This window comes from Urocampus carinirostris, chromosome 18 (genome assembly GCF_059441175.1).
Source record: "Urocampus carinirostris isolate Australia breed hairy pipefish chromosome 18, RoL_Ucar_1.0, whole genome shotgun sequence".
Lineage (NCBI taxonomy): Eukaryota > Metazoa > Chordata > Actinopteri > Syngnathiformes > Syngnathidae > Urocampus > Urocampus carinirostris.
The window spans coordinates 2,103,420-2,124,790 of record NC_142366.1 but is presented as its reverse complement, the minus strand read 5'-3'; the positions used below and the strand labels follow the sequence as shown (position 1 = coordinate 2,124,790).

The window sequence follows — 21,371 nt, the reverse complement described above, 5'->3', positions numbered from 1 at the left end:
TTTTTGAAATAGAACAGAATAGTTACTACCATTAATAACAACGTGAAATATACTGATTATATTGACTTCAATTTCGACAAATGACAACTTGGTTTGTGTATTTGTAATAAGTTAAAGGAAAAATAAAACCAAAACTAGCGATATGTTCAGGTAAACAACGTTAAAAATGTTTTAGATTGGAATACAATTGATTTATTATCATTGATTATAGAGTTAAGAGTCTTCGCCCCTGCGTAGTGTGAAACCTTTCTGTCGCTTCAATTTTCGACAGACAACCTACTTTGTTTATTTCAATACGTTACACAATTAAAGAGGAACGGAAAATGGCAATGGGTGTAAGTAAACAACTTTAATAGTATTATTGGAATAGAATATAATTGTATTTATTAGTGTTATTGATAGCAATATAGTAAATATAGTTTGCACATGCGCAGTGCGAGTCAGGTTTCAATTAAAATAAATCAAAGATTAATATCTGATTTTTGTAGTTTTATGCAAACGGTGAATAAAAAAAGTGAAAGTAAATAAATAAAAATAAAACTATTTTAACCCACAAAAATATTTTTGCACAGCGCATGTTGGTTTAAAATAAGGTGATGGTGTAATTATGATCCTGTGCAGTCCTTTGAGACATTTTTTGTGATTAAGGGCTATACAAATAAATGTAACTTGACTTGAACGTTTTTGGTGATTTTCAAGGATGTGTTTCACGTTTAGAGTTTTTAAAATACGTAGTTTGTTCTTGTATTTTGAAGGCTATTCTTGTTGCATTGAAAAGTCAATATTTTTTTTAAAAGACATGTTGTTGTGTCGTGCTGTTCAAAGTTGCTTAATGTAAAAAAAAGTTTAAATGAGTTAAACGTTAAAAGCAGAGTAAAACAATATATTTTATCATAATTTAGTAGAATAATTGACTCTTCTAAAACATATTTACTTATTTTGTGCGGAATATTACATTATTAAAAGTAATATCCTGAACAAAATGATCCCAAAGGGTCTTTTATTTCCTGCTTTTTTATTATTTCTTTTTGTGTTTGTTTATTTTCCCTAACATTTTGATTTTTATGTCTTTTTCCTCTATAATATATTTTCCTGTTTGCTTTTTTTCTTGTTTTCTCTCTTTTTTATTCTTTTGTTTATATTTTCCTAGCTTTTCACTTCTTTTTTTCTTTTATTTTTATTATATTATTCTTTTCCCTCTCTTATTTTTTCTTCTTATGTTTTAATTATTTTTCTTTTGTTTTTCGTTTTCCTGGCTTTTTTAAAATTGCTTGTTCCTCTTTTCTTCTTCTTTTCTTTTGTTCTTTTGTTTCTGTTTCCCCCTAGTTTTTCCTTTTTTTCTTGCTTTATTTTCTTTTTTCACCCTTTCTTTTTTCTTTTGAATTTTTTTTCCCAGAAAGCTTTCACCAATGCATCCAGTTTTCTTTGGATGGGCAGAGCTTGTCTGGAGGTGGCCACTGAACACCTCTAATACTTTCTCTATTGAACTGTAGTATTTCAACACAACACAGACTTTCTGTAATTGATGACTAATGATTTGTTTGTTTTGGGAGAAACATTTCTTTTGTTTCCACAACATGCTCTCACACACACACACACACACACACGCTCTCATCAAGTACTGTACACACATACAAAACCACACAAAAAGGTTCCTCCCCCGAGAGTGTGTTGAGTGTATCGAGTATCTCATCTTCTTTCTGGTCAGGACTGAATTCTCAGATAATTTCTCATCATCTCTAAGGACTTTAGTTCAGACCTTCTTACTCCAAAGTCAGTCAAAGGGGAAGGAAGGACGAGGACCCGAATTAGGGTTAGGGTCTGAAAAGGACAGAATGACTAGCAGCAGGGCATAAGGATCAGGACCGGAAAGCCAGACATAAAGATAGGAACCTAAGAACCAGGCGGAAAGACACGCAACAGGATAAGGACCCGTGTAAAGAACAGGAGCTCAAAGCTAGACGGAAGAAGCAGGACCAGTGACAGGGTGAGGAATTGCATAAGGATCAGAACCTCAATGCCAGACGGGAGGACCAGCAGCAAGGTCAGGCAAGGCCCAATAAAGATCAGGACCACAAAGCCAGACGGAAAGAAAAGCAACAGGGTAAGGAGCCACATAAGGATCAGGACCTCAAAACCAGATAAGGACCAGGAACAGCAGCAAGGTCAGGACCACCATTAGGTGCAGGACCTCAAAGCCAGTTGAAAGGGACAGTAGGGCCAGCTGCAAGGTCAGGAAACACATAAAGAACGGGACCTCAAAGCCAGACATTAGAACAAGGACCAGGACAGGCATAAGCATCAGTTTAAGGATGTCCAGAGCGGAGGACCGTGAGGACGTGGACTGCGTGTGCTCTTTTGGCATGAAATCAACTTGGGACATCAACGACCCCAAACTCCCACAGGTACTCATCTTCCATCCTTTTATTTTATTCTTCATTTCATTCAACCAGGGGTCTCAACATGAGTTGGAGACCACTGATGCTAGGGGTCCGTTGAGGTTGGGTCAAATGGGGTTTTCCACAAAAAACAGCGCTAATAAAAAACATTCTACTGTTCTTAAAGAGACAGTGTTTTATATTTGTACATTCGATGTTGCTGTAATGTGTAGCAAAGAAAAGTAAATGGATAAAAATAACAAAGGAAAGTAATAAAAGAAAGACTTTTGGGAGTAAAGACAAATGGAAAATAAAATGCAATTTATTCTCTTTTTTAATTTTGTTTTATCTTTTCTCATTTTTCTTTTCCTTTTTTTTCTTGAGTTTTACTCTGTCTAATTTCTTTTTTTTCTCTTTTTGCTTTTTGTACTTTTATTTATTCGTTTTCTTTTTTCTTATAATATTTAATTATATAATTATTTATTTATTATTATCATTATTAATCTACATTTTTGAAAAATGCTAATTAATTTAAAATATGATAAAGATAATATGCATCTATTTAGTCAATTTGGAGAAAAATAACACTTCATTATTCCTGAAAAAAATACAGCAATAAAAAGGAATTTAATTTTAATATTTCATATCATGTATTACTATTATTACCATAACATTTATTTCTTATCGCCAATGAAAAACATGATGTGAAAAGTGTGCATCAATTGAATTATTCTCAAAAAAACTAAAAATACAATTAAAAAAATAACACATACCCCTGAAAATATATAAAAAATATTTCACATTAACTACTAATACATTTTATACAATATTTAAAAAATAGTTTGGTGAAAGTCACCAGACAAAGAATTTAGATGATTTTTAGAAGTTCTCTTTTTATCATATTATCATTATACACTAATCACAATTACACATTTTATGTATTTATTTTATTTTATAGGCATAGAGATCATTATTGGGGGTGTTTCTTGTCATTTTGCAGTAAATATTATTATAACAGCGTAATCATCAATGGTAATTACACATTTTTAAGCATAGACATCGCTATTTTATGCAGTAAATGCATTATTACAATGAAGAATTCATGAATGCTAATTTTTCATGGGGGCAGCTCAGAAGGTAGAGCGCTCGTCTTGGGATCAAGGGATCGCAGTTCGAATCCCGGCTCCTACGTGTTACATGTCGAAGTGTCCTTGGGTAAGACACTGAACCCCTAATACCCCCAATAAGAAGGTTAGCGCCTTATATGGCTGCAGGGCCGCTATTGGGAAGTGTGAAGCACACTCTAAAGCGCTTTTGGAAGTCATTGACTTGAAAAGTGCTATATAAATGCAGATTTAATTTCATTTCATTTTTTTAAGCATAGCAATCTTTGCTTTTTTCTTCTCATTATGCAATAAATGATATAGTATACTAACGTAATTATGTATGGTAATTAAACATTTTTTAAGTATAGAGATTGTTATTTATTTTTTTCATATTATATTAATATAATAATCTAATCAAGAATGGTGAATGTACATTTTTTTTAAGCAAAGAGATCTTGGATTTTTTTCTTTTCATTATGCAGTAAATTATATAGTATACTAACGTAATTATGCATGGTAATTACACATTTTTTTAGGTAAAGACATTGTTAGTGGGGTTTTTTTCATTACGCAGTAAATATAATATCATAACAATAACGTAATCATGAATGGTAATCACACATATTTTTTTAAAGTGTCGCAAAGCTTGAGTGTGTGAATGTATGCACGAATTGTGTGCTTGCTTGTTGTTTAAACAGTAAGAACCAGTTTTTGTATTTTTGTTCCCACAAAACCACAACACACATACGCACACGCAAACACATTTGACGCAAACCACATCACTGATCAATATCTGAAAAACAATCGTCCTATTCAATATGAATTATTCAAAGTATTTAAAAAGCAAATCCCATACTTTTATATCTATAATTGCCATTCTGGAGCAATTTTTAAAATTTAAAAAAATCGTTAATCCAGTGAGATATAAAAATAAGAGATCTGTTTTTTTTGCATTACTTATCATCATTCATTTGGAGAAATACTTAAAACAGGGGTCTCCAACGTGGAGCCTGCGGGCACCAGGGTGCCCCCTAAGATCAGTGGAGGTGCCTTGCGGACCTGTTCTGAAAATAGCTCACCAGTGCTGAGTCATTCTGATCTTCTCGAAAAAAATGTTTTTCTTTTTATTGGTTCACTCATTCTATTTAACCCTATTTATAACAATTAACCTGGCAATAACATAGTAACACATAGTGATAGTTGATATCTTAAAAATTAGAATGAATTAATTTCAGTTCATGGACAAAAATATCTATATATGAGGTTTTGAGTTTTTTCTTTCCCTCACGTACAGTAGGTTTTCGACCGGGGGATGGTGTATTAAGTCTGTAGTTTGCAAAAATCGTAGGTCTATGCAGCCCTTTGAGACTCCTTGTGATAAAGGGCTATACAAATAGACATGAAAGGAAGAAAAAACATAAAAGGAAAAAAGAGAGAAGAAAAGGTAATGAAGCAATAAAAAAGCTAGGAAAAAGACACAAAAGAATAAAAAAGGAAAAGAAAAAGCAAGATGGAAAACCAAGAAAAAAAGAAAGCCTGGAGAAAAAAAGGAAAATATAAATAAAAAGAAAAAATGAGGGAAAAGACACATTTTTGGGGTTACTTTTTTAGTATATTATTCATAATAATGTAAGATTCTGGCCCACAAAAATGAATACATCCTAAACAAATTTATTATTCAATCTATTATGAATCTATTAATATAATCTCATCTCATTAGCTACACCGCTTATCCTCAGTAGGGTCGCGGGGGTGCTAGAGCCCATCCCAGCAATGACTGGTTGCCAGCCAATCGCAGGGCACACGGGGACAGACTACTCACTCGCTAAACAATTTGGACCGGCCAATTTACCTGAAATGCATGTTTTTGGAATGTGGGAAGAAACCGGAGTGCCCGGAGGAAACCCACGCAAGCACGGGGAGAACATACAAACTCCGCACAGGAAGTCTGGAGCTGGATTTGAACCCACGAAGGAGGTTCCCATGACATGAACTGTGCCGCACAAGTGCTTACCACTGCGCCGCCGTGCTGCTATTAATATAATATGATACTAAAATATTTACTGTTTCACTCTGCCGTGAACTTTTAACTTATTTAAACTTTTTATACTAAGCAACTTTAAACTGGAATCGCTGTACGACACAACATAATATATTTTAAAATATTGACTTTTCAGTGCCACAAATAATACAAAATAAACTGAACATTTTCAAAAATTAATTGAGAAACACATTACTGAAAAACACTGAAAAAAGTGCTGTTAGGGTAATAATATTTGCATTTAATATGCCCCCCTGAGACTCATGACTGGCAATGGTCAGCATGTTAGCTTTATTGAATTCTCTAAATCTGGGGTCTCAATTGACTTGAGGGCCGCTGGAGTTAGGGTCTGGGTGAGGTTGGGCCGAATTAGGTTTTCCAAAAGAAAATCTCAGATTTTTAAAAAAATACAGCATTCTCAAATATCCTTAAAAAAAAAAAAAAAAAAAAAAAAAAAAAAAAAAAAAAAAACTTACATCAAAGGGACGGTGAGTATTATTTGACCACTAATGTTGCTATATTGTGCTGTGCAACCTGACTTATGCAAAGAAAGGAAAAAGGAAAAAAAAATAAGGAAAATAAAAAAGCCGCAAAGGGGAAAAAAGGGTGAAAAAAAGACACAAAAAAAGAGACTTAAGTGATCAAACCAGTTTTTTATCACAACATTTTACAAAGAAAAAAAAAGAAAGGGCACAAAGGAAATGGGGCGAAAAGAAAAAAGATGTTTGTCAGTGTTCGAAAATGTCTGCCGTGCGAGTTTCTTTTTCTGTCTGGGTTAGCATAGAAGGCTCTAAATTGGTCAAGTTGGTAGTAAAAAACTGGTTAGCACTCCAAAATGGCCACCTCGGGCGCTTTCTTGCTAAAATGCTGAATTATAAGCAGTTTTTGTTAGCCTTATTGAAGACTCTGAATCTGTCAAATTATATTATTATTCCAAAATGGCAGATTAGTGTACTTTTTGGCTAACGTGCCAATCATACAAGTGTTTGTTAGCTTCATTGATTCGGTCAAGTTGATATGAAAGAACTAGTAAGCATTTGAAAATGGCTGTCTAGTGTGTGTTTTGGCTAATGTGCTAAAGCCCGGTATTTGTTAGCTTCATTGAAGACGCTTACCTGTTCAAGTTTACATCAAAAATCTGGTAAGCAAACCAAAATGGCCACCTACTGTCCTTTTTAGCTAACGTATTAAATGATAACAGTTGTCTGTTCGCTTTAATGAACTCTGTAAATGAGTCATTTCGAAGTTAGTGCTCCAGAATGGCTGCCTAGTGTTGTTTTTGGCTGAGCTAGCTTTATTGAAGACTAAATTGGTCAGGTTCCTCCCACATTCCAAAAACATGCATGTCAGGTTGATTGGCTGGTCCAAAATTGTGCCAGAGTGTGTATGAGAGAGTGAGTGAGTTGTCTGTCTTTGTGTGCCCTCTGACTAGCTGGCAACCAGTTCAGGGTATCCCCCTGCCCACTGCCCGAAAAGCTGGGATGGGCTCCGGCACCCCCCGCCACCCTACTGAGGATACGAGATGAAGATAATGAATGTATATACAAGAACTAATTAGCATTTTATTAGCTTAACTGAAGACTCTAAAATTTGTCAGATTTGTATAAAAGAACTGGTTAGCATTCCAATATGGGCATCTTCGTTTTGGCTAACATTCAAAATGCTAAATCTGTTTCTTACATTCACCCAAGATTGTAAATGGATCAAGTTGAAACATAAAATACTGGTTAGCATTCAAAAAACCCCCATTTAGTGTTCTTTTTGGCTAACGTGCTAAATGCTAATAAATGTTTGTAGGATAGCAAACAATTTGACGGCTTCCAGGAGTGGACGGACGGCTATGTGCGCAACATCTACAGCGGTGAGCGAAACAAGCAAATGTGACAAAAACCTCGCACAAACTGTGCTAAGATAAGCAAATCTAAGCAACGCTAACCTTTTCAGCTGAGGACAAGAACGCTCAGCGCCATTTGTCGGGCTGGGCCATGAGGAACACCAACAACCACAACTGCCAGATCCTAAAGAAGTCGTGTTTGGGCGTTGTGGTGTGCTCTCGAGGTTGCACGTTGCCTGACGGCTCCAGGTTACAACTGCGACCCGCCATTTGTGACAAAGCCCGGCAGAAGCAGCAGAGTGAGGACCGTTCTCTCAAAACAGCTCACTATGGCGCTTGTTAGAAATTCTTGAGCTCAATCGCTAGGTTCCTTTGACTGGTTTTTGATTGGTGCCTTCCTGATTAAGAGCACTCTTGTACTCATTATCAAGTTTGGTTCAGTTACGTTTGTTGGGTCTCACATTGGGACATGGGTGAGACTGAGTTCCTCCTTTATTTTTTTCTTTCTTTCTCTCTCATTCTTTCTCCTTGTCCCTCGTTATCGGTTGCTCTGTCTCTGTCTCTCTCTGTCTCTCTCTCGCTCTCTCTCCCTCTCTTTTTCTCTCTCTCTCGCTCTCGCTCTCTTTATCCTACTCTCTCTTTTTCTCTCTCTTTATCCTTTCTTTCTTATCTACTAGTCCGGATCCTGCCAAAGTTTTTTATAGCATGTGGTGAGCAAACTAAAAGAAATTTGCTACGCCTGCAGCATTTTAGAAAAAAACCAGGCTGAGATTCAGGCAAACCTAACACACTAATGCTAATGCTAATGAGTTTTAGGCAAACCTTACATGCTAATGCTAATGCTAATGAAGTTTGGGTAAACCTTACTTGCTAATGCTAATGAGGTTTGGGCAAACCTAACAAGCTTATGCTATTGCGTTCTAGAGAAAATGTGCCCGAGTTGCGGTGGTGCCCTGGAGCTCCTCCCGTGCCGAGGGCACAGTGGGTACCCTGTCACCAACTTCTGGAGGGTGGACGGCAAAGCCATTTTCTTCCAGGTGGGTGAGCAGCTTTAACGTCAACAGTGTTGAGACATGTGTTGGGCACGTTACTTTAGAAAAGTAATTACTTATAGTTACTCAATACTGCTTCTCAAAAGAAACTGAATTATTTACTTAATTACTCTAGAGTAAAAGTAACTAGTTACCAGGTAAAGTAACTATTCCCTCTCTCTCTCTCTTTTTTACGGTATTTTTCTGTTTGTTTCTTTCTTTCTTTTTCATTCTTTCTCCCCCTCCTTCTCTCCTCTTTCTCTTTATCTTGTGATTAAGAGCTATACAAATAAACATGACTTAACTTTCTTTCTTGCTCTCTTTCTTTATTTCTTTCTCTCTCATTTCTTCCTTTTTTTGTCTTTTTTTTCCTTTTCCCCCTGTTTTCTTTTTCTTTCTCTCTTTCTTTCTGTATTTCTTTATTTCCCTGCCCTCTTTCTTTCTGTATTACTTTCCTCCTTGCTTGAGGTGAAATGAAAAATAAAAATATTTACTAACTAAACCCTCTGAGTGCTCAGCACCCCCAAAGCTCTCAACCTAAAAAGATCCCTGACTGTAACTAATGACTATTTTTCCAGTTCAGATACTTTCCTCTTCCTTGACTTGAGTACTGTCCTCCTTCAGGCCAAAGGAGTCCACGACCATCCGAGGCCAGAGTCTAAGTCCGAGACTGAAGCTCGGAGAAGTTCAGTAAAAAGACGAGTCGGCTCGCCCCAGTTTGCACCCAAAAGACGGCTCATCGAATCCCAGGTACACACAAAAACAAGTACCCGTTACAGGAAACCCTGGGGATATGGCGACCCCAACTTACAAGTGTGGATTTTTTACAGCATTTTCCTCACCGTACAACAGATAATAGTTTGAGGCCCCTACCTTAATATGAAAGTTAAAAGGGACAGTGTGTATTATTTGCCCACTAGATGTCGCTGCATTCTGTTGAGACACCAAAAACAAGTGCTAAAAGCACAATGTAAGGAGACAAATACGGAGACTCAAAGTGACCGAAACGCACAATTCTACTTTTGAAAGGAAGAGAATGAAGAAAAAGAAAAGAAAAACAACGTAAAATAGAAAATAAAAGAGGATAAAAAGAGAAAAATAAAAAAGGAAAATACGTCAAAAAGTAAAACTCAAGAAAAAAAGGAAAGTCAAAATGAAAAAAATAAAAGAGAAAAACAAAAAATGAAAACTAAAGAGAAAATCGATTTTTTTTAAATGTTTGTCTTTTTTCTCTATAATTACATGTATTTTTGTGCTTTCCTTCTTTTTTCTGCATTTTCTTTGCGCTATTAAAGCAATTGTGCCAGCTTTGTCCCCATAGTCTCTTTGTGTGTCTGATATTAAAATACTACTACAAAAGTCTACAAAAAAAGACAGAATGACTAAAAAATGAAATATCAAATTTAGTGCTTAAAAACAGGGACCTAATATTTTTTTTACTGCTTGACCAAAAAAAGGAAAACCACAAAAACTCTAAAATACGACTACAGTAATACTATGATACAGAAATACTACTACAGATGTAAAACTACAGAAAAACTAAAACCACCAAAAATTAAACCACGGTAATATAACAAAAATACTTCTATAGAAATACTACCAAAATATATAACAATATTATTATGGAAATGCTACAAACATATCAATACAGTGATATTTAAAAAAGATACTACGACAGAAAGGTTACGGCAGAAATACTCAAAAAAGACTACGGTACAAAATTGCTACAAAACTAAATATCAAATTTAATACTTAAAAACAGGGCCCTAATATATAGTATTACATTCAGTCTTAAAAGAAAGAAAATACTACAAAAATACAAAAATGATCGTCACTATTTTCAACCAAGATTCTAGTTTTGAGAGTAGTGTTTGTTTTTAACACTGATTTTGGTGTTATTTTGTCAAAATAGAGGTTCCTAACAAAGTCAAAAATTCTTGATGCAATAAACAAATGTATGTGGCTTTAGTATGCATTTAAAATCCTAAACACTTAAGAAGGGTTGATTATGGATTGACTTCATTGTGGCTTTAGGGTCTGGGCCCTTCCCTGCTCTCCTGTGTGGAGTCAGCGGACCGGATCACCTTTATTGAGCCGAGCTTCCCCCAACATTACCCAGCATTCCAGAGCCCGGACCCCTACTACAACCCTCATAGCGGACTTGGGGAGACCTCAGCCGCACTACAAAAGACCGCAAGTCCCAGACTCTACATGGGTAGACCCGGGTACGAATTCCAACCCTACCTGGCCTCCCCATCCTACCCTGTTGCCTCTGACCTCTGCGACCCTCGGTGAGCGAGATCTGATTTCACCTTTGAGGACTGTCTAAACCAGTACCCGTCCACAGGATGGCTCCTGTCCTCGGTTGTTCCACGTCCTCTGCGTCCGCTCCCTTGTCATCGCCCTCCACCTCTTTCGATTCGCCGTCGTCTAAACACGGTTGGAAGGATCTCCTGAAGAGTTCCGGGCCTTATGGAGACAACCACCATTTTTATGGTCCGGATTATCCATGCCGGTACTCAGGGAATCCGCCAGCTTCTCCGGCTGGCCTGCAGACTATTATCACCACCACAACCAAGGTCAGTCAAAGTGCCTTGCAAAACTATTGGACCTACAGAACTTTTAGGAATTTTACCACATTTCAGGTTTTAAACTTAAAGCTAAAAACTGAAAATATTTTCTAAGAATCAACATTTGAGACACAGTTGAGAAGTGGAACCAAATTATTTCAACATTTTATACTATTTTTATAACTGGCCTCCTGTTCTCTCAGCTCAGGAAACTGAACCCAGACGTTCAATAACGACTCCTGGATGATTAAATGTTGACCTAAAATTGCTAACAATAATTAAGAGAGTGTCATTAAGTCTAAAATTAAATGCACTTGTTCTGTAACTGGCTCAGAGGTCTGTGAAAGCAGTCACTGGAGAACACACCAGTTAGGTCTGGTCTGAAGTTGTGAAAAGGTTCTAAGCAGGAATGGGATACAAGATTATTTCACAACATATACACATCTCAAGGAGCACTGTGAGCGCAATATATGGAGATACCATACCAAGACCTGTCGTCCCTCTAAAAGTGCGGCCCAAACAAAGAGAAAACTAATCAGAGGAGCAACCAAGAGAGCATTACCAAATTTAATTACCTGCAGGCGTACCCAATTGAGCTGGGACAATCTGCGCATAAGACAACCGTTAATTGTAGTTTTCATTAACCTGCCCTTTATGTGGCAACAAAAAAGCCCTTTCAGAAAAAATACAATAAAAAAGCCCATTTGGCATTCGTAAGAAGCCATTTTGGATGACGCAAATAACATGGAAAACAAGGTTCTGTGGTCAGATGAGACCAAAACTGAACTATTTGCGCTGTTAAATTTTCCCTAAAAGTAACACTGCTCATAACGCTGAAAACACCATCCGCACTGTCAAATATGGTGGTGGCAACATCATGCTCTAGGGCTGCTAAGCAGGGACTGGCAGGAATTGAGTCCGCAAGTGACCTGAGAATGGGGCACAGGTTCACCTTCCAACAGGACAACAGCTCTAAACATAAAGCAAAACCTGCAATGGAATGGTCTTAAAATTACAATATAAACGTGTTAGAATGGCCAAACCTCAATCCTTTAAAGCAGTGGTCTCAAACTCGCGGATCAGGGGCAAATTGCGGCACCAGGATGAAAGTTTGAGGCCCCTTGTCTAAAAAATGTACTTCGTTACTTTTTTGCTAAATTATGGTTGTATTTCCTCAATACTGACTTTATTTTCTAACTAACTGTAGTACTATTTACTTTATTTTTATAACTTATTTTGTGTAGGAAAAAAAAGGACCCGTAATTTCTTGCAAAAACGCGTATAACTTATAACAGTTTTGCTACTTCAAGTATTAGCACCATGCATTGTGTTCTGCATTCTGATGGGCTAGACCAGGGGTCAGGAATCTTTTTGACCCAAAGAGCCATAAAAGCAAAAAATGTTTTACTAAGAAATTGAGAGCCACATCATATATTTTCAGACAAAATTTAATAAACTGCCAAACACGCTCTCTAGACCAAAGCTAATTCTTCAGCATATTTCATATCACTGTGTGTCATTTGATTATTTAATCAAATGTCTCATCTCATCTCAATAGCTGCCCCGCTTATCCTCAGTAGGGTCGCAGGGGTGCTGGAGCCCATCCCAGCAATCATCGGGAAGTGGGCAGGGGACACCCTGAACTGGTTGCCAACCAATCGCAAGGCACACAGGGACAGACAACTCGCTCGCTCATTCACACCTAGGGACAATTTGGACCGGCCAATCTACCTGAAATGCATGTCTTTTGGAATGTGGGAGAAAACCGGAGTGCCCGGAGGATACCCACGCACTCACGGGGAGAACATACAGACCCCGCACAGTAAGTCCGATAGCTGGATTTGAACCCACACAGGAGGTTCCCAAGACCTTAGAACTGTGCCGCACATGCGCTAACCACTGCGCCGCCGTGCTGCCCTTAATCAAATGTATGAAATGATAATAATGCCAAATCCTGTGTCTCTAATCAATGTAAATATGCCATTTACAATTTGTCTTCCACCTTCAGTTAAGAGTGTTGAGGCAATTTTTTTCTATTTAATTTGTCCTTAATAACGGTTTCAACACAATGTGCGTGCAAAGTTCATTTGTAAAAATGTCACAAATTACTGCAAATGATAAGCATATCGTCATATTCACTTTCAGTGTAGACTGCACTGAGCGAGAGAGAGAGAGAAAGAAGTGCCTTGCGCTGTGTGCAGGGATCCGCCCACCTGTACTGCCAACCCAATCAAAGTCGTTTGCCAGCGTTTTTATTTATCAGTTTAAATGGTCTCTTATCAAACTTCTGCATTAAGTTGCTTCGGCTTTATATGGATCAAAATCGGGATGAAATCACTTGACTTTGGAACGCCACAGAGAGATGTGCAATAGTCACATTTTATTTCGAAGCCATACATACTCATGAAAAGAGCCATATATGGCTCCAGAGCCATAGGTCCCCTACCCCTGGGCCTAGACAGTCCCAAAAATAGAGTTTTTTTGTTCATCAATCAATAAATGTTTACAGCAGGGTTAGGAATAAGGTTTCAAACCCACGGCCCCTCGAATGATCGTTTGAGGCCCCAGCCTCAAAATGAAAATTAAAGGGACGCGTGTATTCTTTTCCCACTAGATGTCGCTTTATTCTGTCGTGCCACCGAAAACGAGTGCTAAAAGTACAATGGAAGGTGACAAAATATGGAGACTCAAAGTGATCAAAACGCACCTTACTAGGAAAGAAACGGAAGAAAAGAAATAAATACTTTGAAAAACAAATGAAAGAAAGGAAAAAAAAAGAAAAGAGAAAAATGAAAAAAAAATAAATAGGACAGAAAAGTCAAACCAAGTCAAGTCAAGTCACATTTATTTGTATAGCCCTTAATCACAAAAAATGTCTCAAAGGACTGCACAGGATTACAATTACACAATCGCCAGATCTTAAACCAAGATGCGGGCGAGGAAAAACTCAAAACCTCAGCGTGGGGAAAAAAGAAACCTTGAGAAGGATGACTAGGGTGGAATAGATTTAGCATTGAGTCACAGTACACAAACATAGTGAACATCAATTAAAGAGAACACTAGGTAACATGTTGTAAATCAAGCCTGTAAACTAGTCCAAAAAGTCCATAACAGCAACGACGCAGTAAAGTAAAACCAAAGAAGGAAAAAAAGGAGAAAAAAAGGAAAAAAAGAGAAAATTAAAAAAAAAAAGTGTGAAAATGGCATCCCCCATTGTTTGTTCCTCTATAAATTATTTTCTTTTCTTTCTTTCCTCTTTTTTTTCTTTTTCTCCATTTTCCTTTTCACCTTCATTTTCCCTACTTTCCTTTTATTCCTTTGTTCTTTTTTGATTCTTGTTCTTATTTCTTCTTCCCTATTTTTAAAATCCGTTTAAAATATTCTTCCCTTTTGGCCTTCTTTTTTTGCTAAAAATAGAAGAAAAATGGTGCATTTTGCTCAATTTCAATCAGCATAGTTTGTAGTCTTCATTGGACTTGCACGACAAATTACAGCAACATCTAGTGGACAAATATAATACACTGTCCCTTTAAGAACAGCAGAATATTTTTTATCAGCACTATTTTTGTGGAAAACCCCTCACCCAGATCATAGCTTTTGGCCTTTTTTGAGAAAAGCTGGCTAAAAATAGAAGAAAAACGGTGCATTTTGCTCAATTTCAATCAGCATAGTTTGTAGTCTTCCTTGGACTTGCACAACAAATGACAGCAACATCCAGTGGACAAATATAATACACTGTCCCTTTAAGAACAGCAGAATATTTTTTATCAGCACTATTTTTGTGGAAAACCCCTCACCCAGATCATAGCTTCAGCGGACCCCCAACTCATTTGAGTTCGAGACACCTGCTATAGCGCATTTGTGGTGGGATCTGAAAAATGCTGTGCACAAAAGCTTACATAAAACCTTCAGGAACTTCAGGTGTTTATCAAAGAAAAATGGGCAAAAATTTCTATTTCAAGTTGTGTAAAACCTATAGAGACATACTCAAAAAGACTTGTGGCTGTGATTGCAGCAAAATGAGCTTGTAGAAAGTATTAACTCAAAGGGGCCAATATTTTTGCAACATCTACTTTTATTTTTTTATTTTTAAATATGATACAAAATGTTAAATAAATGTGGTTTATCTCACATGAGTCTTAGAAAATATTTTGAATTTTTATTTCCATGAGTTTGAATCCTGAAATATGGGAATTCGTCAAAAAGTTTCCGTTTTTTTGTTCCCCAGGTTTCATATCAGCCGTGCCCGAAGGGCGGACCCTACCCGTCCTGCCCAAAACTCCAGTCCGGACTCCCCGGCTGCTCTTCGCTACTGGACGACTCGGCCTCGTCGTACTCGGCCGAAGTGAAGGTGACAGAAGAATCGGGCGGAGTTATCAAGTCCCTCTCCTTTCAGCCCGAAGTGTTACAGACCAAAACCGAGCGAGCTGATGGTTACGACTACCGTTACGGATACGCCAACGGGTTCCGTTACGAAGACTACTAAAGCGGCTGTCTGTTTCTATGGCGACTGAACTGGGAAGTGACCTCTCTGTTGTGGGAGAGGTCAGAACCACTGCCCTAAAATGGGACACTGCCAAATCGTGGAAATCAAAATATCCATCTTGTATAAGGGGCCGGCACACAGCCGTTTGCGGCTGAATCACGGCTAAAATTTTGCGTTTTTTTTTTTTGCCCGTGGTTGCCCGCGATGGAAAATGCGCAAAATTGGCCAACCCGCTGTTCATCGGTGGTATGCCCGCAAAACAGACGCCGGCGACTGTTCCGCTTCCTCATCGCGTCATTTCTGCGTCATTTTCTCGTGTGGACCACGGGTATAAAAGCTCCCGAGCCGGTGTTGTGCCCAAATCCGACTCCTACGCAACATCCCCACCCCCCACCCCCTCGCGTAACGCACATTCTGCTGCGATCGCTTTTGACTTTTTCATCCGTGTTAACAAACGCATTTTGTAGAATACGATCGCACTTTATTGTTTAAATAAACGCGTTATATAGACTAGGATCTCCCAATTGTTATAATTAGCTCGCTTTATTGTTTTAATAAGCGTTTTATATAGAATACGATCGCTTTTGTTGGAAGCGCAGCAGAATGCGCGTTCACGCGAGGGGGGGAGGATTTACCGTTCGATTACGTTCACAACAAAAACAAAGACGGAATGGTTTAAGTTGTATTACATTCCCAACAAATGCAAGACGAAGTGGTTTTGGTTATATGTTCGCCATTACATTCCCTAAAAGTGAGATAAAACGAGGTAAAAGTGGTCGTAGTAGCGAGGGGATGCAAATCCCGGCAGGGATGCATTTCTCTGATAACACTGGGCTGTAGAAATCAATAACCACTCAAGACAGTCCCGTGAAGATCAAGATTTCAAGCTATGGCATCATTTTTATTTTATTATCTTGAAAAGAAATGTCAAGAAATAAAAATAGATTAAGACGAGGTCACTACGCTGACGGGGATCCATGTTTACCCCCTTGACGTCTCGAGCACAACTGCTCGGCAAATCGCGCTGTATATACGCGGAGAAAGGCGTTTGACTGTCACACGCGTAACACGCTAATTTCACGTAATAACACCGCGTTACAGGCGGTGTTATTACGTGAAATGCTATTACCATGCTCCACCCACGATTACCCGCTGAAATTTCCCGTCCTACCCATGTGTAACCACGCCCTGGCCGCGGCCAGAGCACGTCATTCCGCGTCATTTCCGCGTCATTACCTCGTGTTGACCACGTGTGCGTCACGCGGTTTAACTCGTGCTCAAACTTTTGAGCAGCTCAAAACTTTTTCGCGCTGCCACCCGCGCGCGAATTTCCGACTGCGTGTTAAGCACCGCTGTATCTCGTCTGTATAGCGATCTCAAAGCGTCCAATAGCGTCCGCCTCACAGGCAGAAATTTCTGGCCGTGATTCAGCCGCAAATGTCTGTGTGACCGGCCCCTAAGATATTCAAATGACATGCTAGCCTGCTGCTAAGTTAGCATGCTAGCCAAGCACGTTGACGGTTTTTGAATATTTCATCTCGGAGTGGAACAGGGGTCACCAATGTGTGGTCCGTGGGCACTGAAAAGAGCTCACCAGATAATGGGTCATTGTAATTTCCTTGGAAATCTATGTTTAAAATGGCATGGGAAATCATTGAAATGATTCTTTTTAAGGAAAAAAAAAAGTGTGTTCTACACGAATAACAAATAGCCTATAATTCATCAGTGGTGGGCTGTCATTTTCACATCCAGGCCTACAGTAGGCTGCGTCAATCAAACCCTCAATAACTATTTTATGGTTATAAAACTTACTGCAGCTACAGCAGCCACACATATAAAAAGGCATCAATAACAACTTTAGAAATTTTAAATATTATTTAAGAATATTCCTGTTATGTTTTGGAGGATTATGGAACCATGTGGGGGAAGAAGGAACAAGAGGCAGTAGAGCTCAAAACGACGATGATATTTATTTACAAAAAAAGGTACCAGAACCTGACAAAAGTAACAAAGAAACGCAAACAAACCTCGCATGGTGGTGAAGGTGAAAATGACACAATGACCCGACGACGTGTAATGTTCAAAGTGTCCTTTTATAGGATTCAGGATAATTGGGCACAGGTGTGTGATAATTGGACACACTTGTGCCCAGTTCAAACCCTGGTTTGGCCCCTCTGGTTGTAGGACGAGTGTCAGACCCTGACATAACCTCTTCCTGAAGACAAAAAGACAAAAAGAAGCAACGCGACGGCTGAAGGTCCTTGGCCCTCTAAGACAGGAAAAGGGGCAAGGCCGACGGGCTTTCTCTTTGCCGCCAGGACAGGAAACCTGGCACGGCCCAGGGGCTTTCTCTCTGCCAGGAAAGTTAACCAGGCACGGCTGAGGTGCTTTCTCTTTGCCACCAGGACAGGAACCAAAAGACCCCGCTGGGACAGGGATGTGGGAGACTGCCCCTGGGTCCTCCGGTGGTCTGGTAATCCTGTCAAGTTTTGAAGGATTATGACCCATTGACCCGACCACGTATAATGTTCAAAATGTGTTTTTAAAGGAATCTGGATAATTGGGCACAGGTGTGTGTGATAGTTGGACACACATATGCCCAGTTCAAACCACGGTTGGGGCTGTCTGGTGGTAACTACATTTTACCTACCAACATCCTTTCTATCTGTGCACGTAATCCATCCACCTTTCTTTCCTAAAGATTTCAATTACTCTGTCATACAGATTCATGCATTTCAGTTCCATAAAAATATTTTCTATCATCATCAAAGCCAATTCTGTGAGTCAATTCTGTCCTGTCGTATTTCTAGCATTTCAATCTGATTTAAGGTTGAACAATTCCAGTCTACAGAAGCTGTGGATACGGGCATTTTTCTTATGTTTTAATTGTGAAACTTCCGTTCACCCCACCTTGGCCAATCATACCTGTGACATTTCCAAAGGCCCGCTACCAGGCGCTGACTCGCACACTCAGAAACTGATTGGCTAAATCATTGGTTCCTTAAGTCAACCTGGGCCTGGACCCCGGTGAGTTGTTCAGAAAGCTCCCGGACCACCAATCTCAACTTTTGCAAATGATATAGTGCTGGATGCAGCTAAACCATTCTGGTACAAAAAAATACTCCGTTTTAGTGGCTCAGGTTCTCTTGCTTTTTACTTTTGCCCAATAACTCAAAATGTGGTTCAACACTGGAAAGGGCAATTATCATATCATGATTAGGTTTTTTTTGTGTTCACATCTAATTGAGTTGAAAACCGCACGTCACACTTTTACGTAGTAACGAAGTATTCCACGGCTGGTTTGGCAAAATGTGGGAACTGTTCTAAACCCTCGCCCCAAAAAGTGCTTTAGACTCGTTCGATTATAGGTGCAGTGCAAACCACAGTCAAAATCAAGTCCACTCCTGCCTCTTGGGCCATGCCTTTTTTTTCTCCTTTCTCTTTCTCTCCGGTAAGCTACCGGCACATGTGGAGCTGGTTGCAATGCTGCCTGAATCATTCATCTGAGCTGGGCTCAAATATATGATAGATAGGATGTGAAACATACTGAGACAGAAAAAAAACATATTTTGGTTCTTATCTTCAGAATGGATTTTCTGTATTTTCGTGTCGTGGACTCATGTTTTTCATCCCCTTGGGTTCCGTGGAACCCACTTTGGGAACCACTGGGCTAAAACAACAGCTTTATAAAACACTGATGTTTGTCAAGGCCTCCAGGCAGATAACTAACTCTGGCAACAGCTAATGGCTGAAATGTGCTTGGTTAAATGCGTAAATAAGAAAGCACACATCTGGAACCAGACAATTTGGAATTATTTTATAAGCATTTACTGACAAAACATAAATAACGTCACATGCCCAGCACTGTAATTTGTATAAGTATTTTGACTCTACAAATAATTACAATGTGGAAATAATATTGTGATAACATAGTAAAGATGTTGTAATAACATAATGCTATAATAACAACATAGTAGTAATATATGATGATATTTTACAAATGCATATCAAACTGCTAGCCCTTGGTGCCTATCAGTTAATAAAATAGCCGTCAGTTCTCAAAGGGTTGCTGACCCCTGGTGTAGACATTTTTGTCCTCATTTGATTGATCAACAATATCCAATCGTTTCCCATGTGTCCCGCCTTTCAATCTTCTTAGCAACCCAACACATGTTCTTTTGTCCTCATTTACAGGGTGTTCCAAAAGTCTTGGGCACATTTAAAGTCCCTATATTTCCTTGACTACTAATAGTAGTAAGATCAAAGTTGTGCCATTTTAAAGCTAATTACATTGTTTTTTGTGAGGCTACTGATTTTTTTTAATTTATTTTCAGACTCATTAATGGCATTCACTAAACCAGAAACGCCGTGTTGTGTGCTTGAATTTACAAAAACGGATTCACATGATTTGTGCGGAATATTCGGAGACACCAGAGTAAGTCCATAGTTAGATGGCATGCTAAATTAATAAGGGATGGGTGCTTTTGCCCTGCTAAAAGAACACTATGCCCTTCAAACCCCAAGGGGGGGAATGGAAAATGGGGTAATTCTACCATTTTTGGAGGGAGAGGGACTGCTGGCGCTGAACCATGACAGGTTCATGTGCCCACTATTCCAAGAGATGCGAATGAGTTGAAGGCACGAAAAACAAGCTGTTGCAAACATTGAGATTTTGACAATCGGCTTCGTGTATTCCATGTGACTGATTGCGCTTACGTTGACCATCTTTGAACATTTCAAGTAAAGATTTAGATTACCAGCTTTCTGAATCAACCAAAATGTGTTTTTATATCCTAAATCGTTTTTGAGATATTCAATGTCAAACTGTGCCCAAGACTTTTGGATCACCCTGTATTTTTCGTCGGCTTCTGTATACGTCCATCCTTAATCACATTTTAACAACTGGTCGTCACGAGAAAGTAAAAGTGAAGTAAAGGTCAACAGAAGGTAACGAGTGTGAAGGTCAGTTCAAGGTGATTGAGTAAAGATGTCGGCCAGGTGCGAGGAGGAAAAAAAGCTGCTCCCTTATTGGTAGGTCCCGTGTTTTGAGTTGGGAGTCAGAAAGCGTGAGGTGAGACGTCCACCTGGACGGACTAGACGCGCAGACATGCGTGTCCGTGCTGTAATTCTATCCTTTCAGCAACATCTTCTTTATCTTGGCAATCTTCTCTGCCGCTGATCTTCATCTCGGATTTATTCACACGCAAGACTCTGTTTCAGTTAAGTAAATCATTGCCCCCCGCTTCATGTTCCTTAGGCGCATTGACGTAAAAGGCGTCTCCAACATCACTTAATTTTCTAATGTTATTTCTTTTAAATTAAAAACACCCAAAAACAGTCATGTGGAATTGAACTCCTTTAAGCTCCTCCTAGCCCTTGCCTCGCTTTTGAAACCAATCCAAGAATGGGGCCAAATTCACACAAAAGAGTTGTTTTACCCTATGTTGAGTTGTAATCTTTTTAAAAACCTTTCATTTAGTGTTTCACTCAAAAATAGTTTAATGTTTTAGTTTAATAGTTTAATGTTTTAATTTAATACTGGGTTATTTGTTTTTTTATTTTAGTTAATTTAAAAAAAAAAGATTAAAAAAAAAACTTCGCCTCAGCTTGCCTGAATCCGCCCACATCTACCAGTCCGACCAGTTTAAGTGGTATCTCCTCATCAGCGAGTGTCGGAGCATCTCATCGGCGTCTCATCACGTAGACGTTCAGAACTAGTACCAGCATGATGGCGCTTTTCATCTTCCTCTCTCAACATGGAAGCCAACATCAACAAGACAAGCTTACATCAAAGACGCTGTGTCTCTTGTGTCTTGTGTATGAAAAGTTAACATCCTAGAGGTCACGCCAAGGACATAAACGAAAGGGACAAGGTGGGGCGCTACAGCCCTAAGAATCGGGTGGTGCTCTCTCTCTTTGTGCGGT

General features: G+C 38.8%; 1 protein-coding gene across 2 annotated transcripts; it reads left to right on the top strand.

Annotated features, from left to right (window-relative positions):
* gcm2 (GCM transcription factor 2) lies at positions 1-19,574 on the top strand. Of its 2 annotated transcripts, none has more exons than XM_088322180.1 (8): positions 1-2,405; positions 7,323-7,386; positions 7,470-7,658; positions 8,284-8,396; positions 9,015-9,140; positions 10,425-10,615; positions 10,738-10,969; positions 15,189-19,574. In XM_088322180.1, the coding sequence occupies exons 1-8, from the start codon at positions 2,313-2,315 to the stop codon at positions 15,444-15,446; spliced, it is 1,266 nt and encodes a 421-aa protein (XP_088178306.1). In that variant the 5' UTR covers positions 1-2,312; the 3' UTR covers positions 15,447-19,574. The 2 variants fall into 2 exon arrangements, with proteins under 2 accessions (XP_088178306.1, XP_088178305.1); XM_088322179.1 differs by having other exon boundaries at positions 5-2,405; positions 10,425-10,681.
* Positions 19,575-21,371: the final 1,797 nt, after the last annotated feature.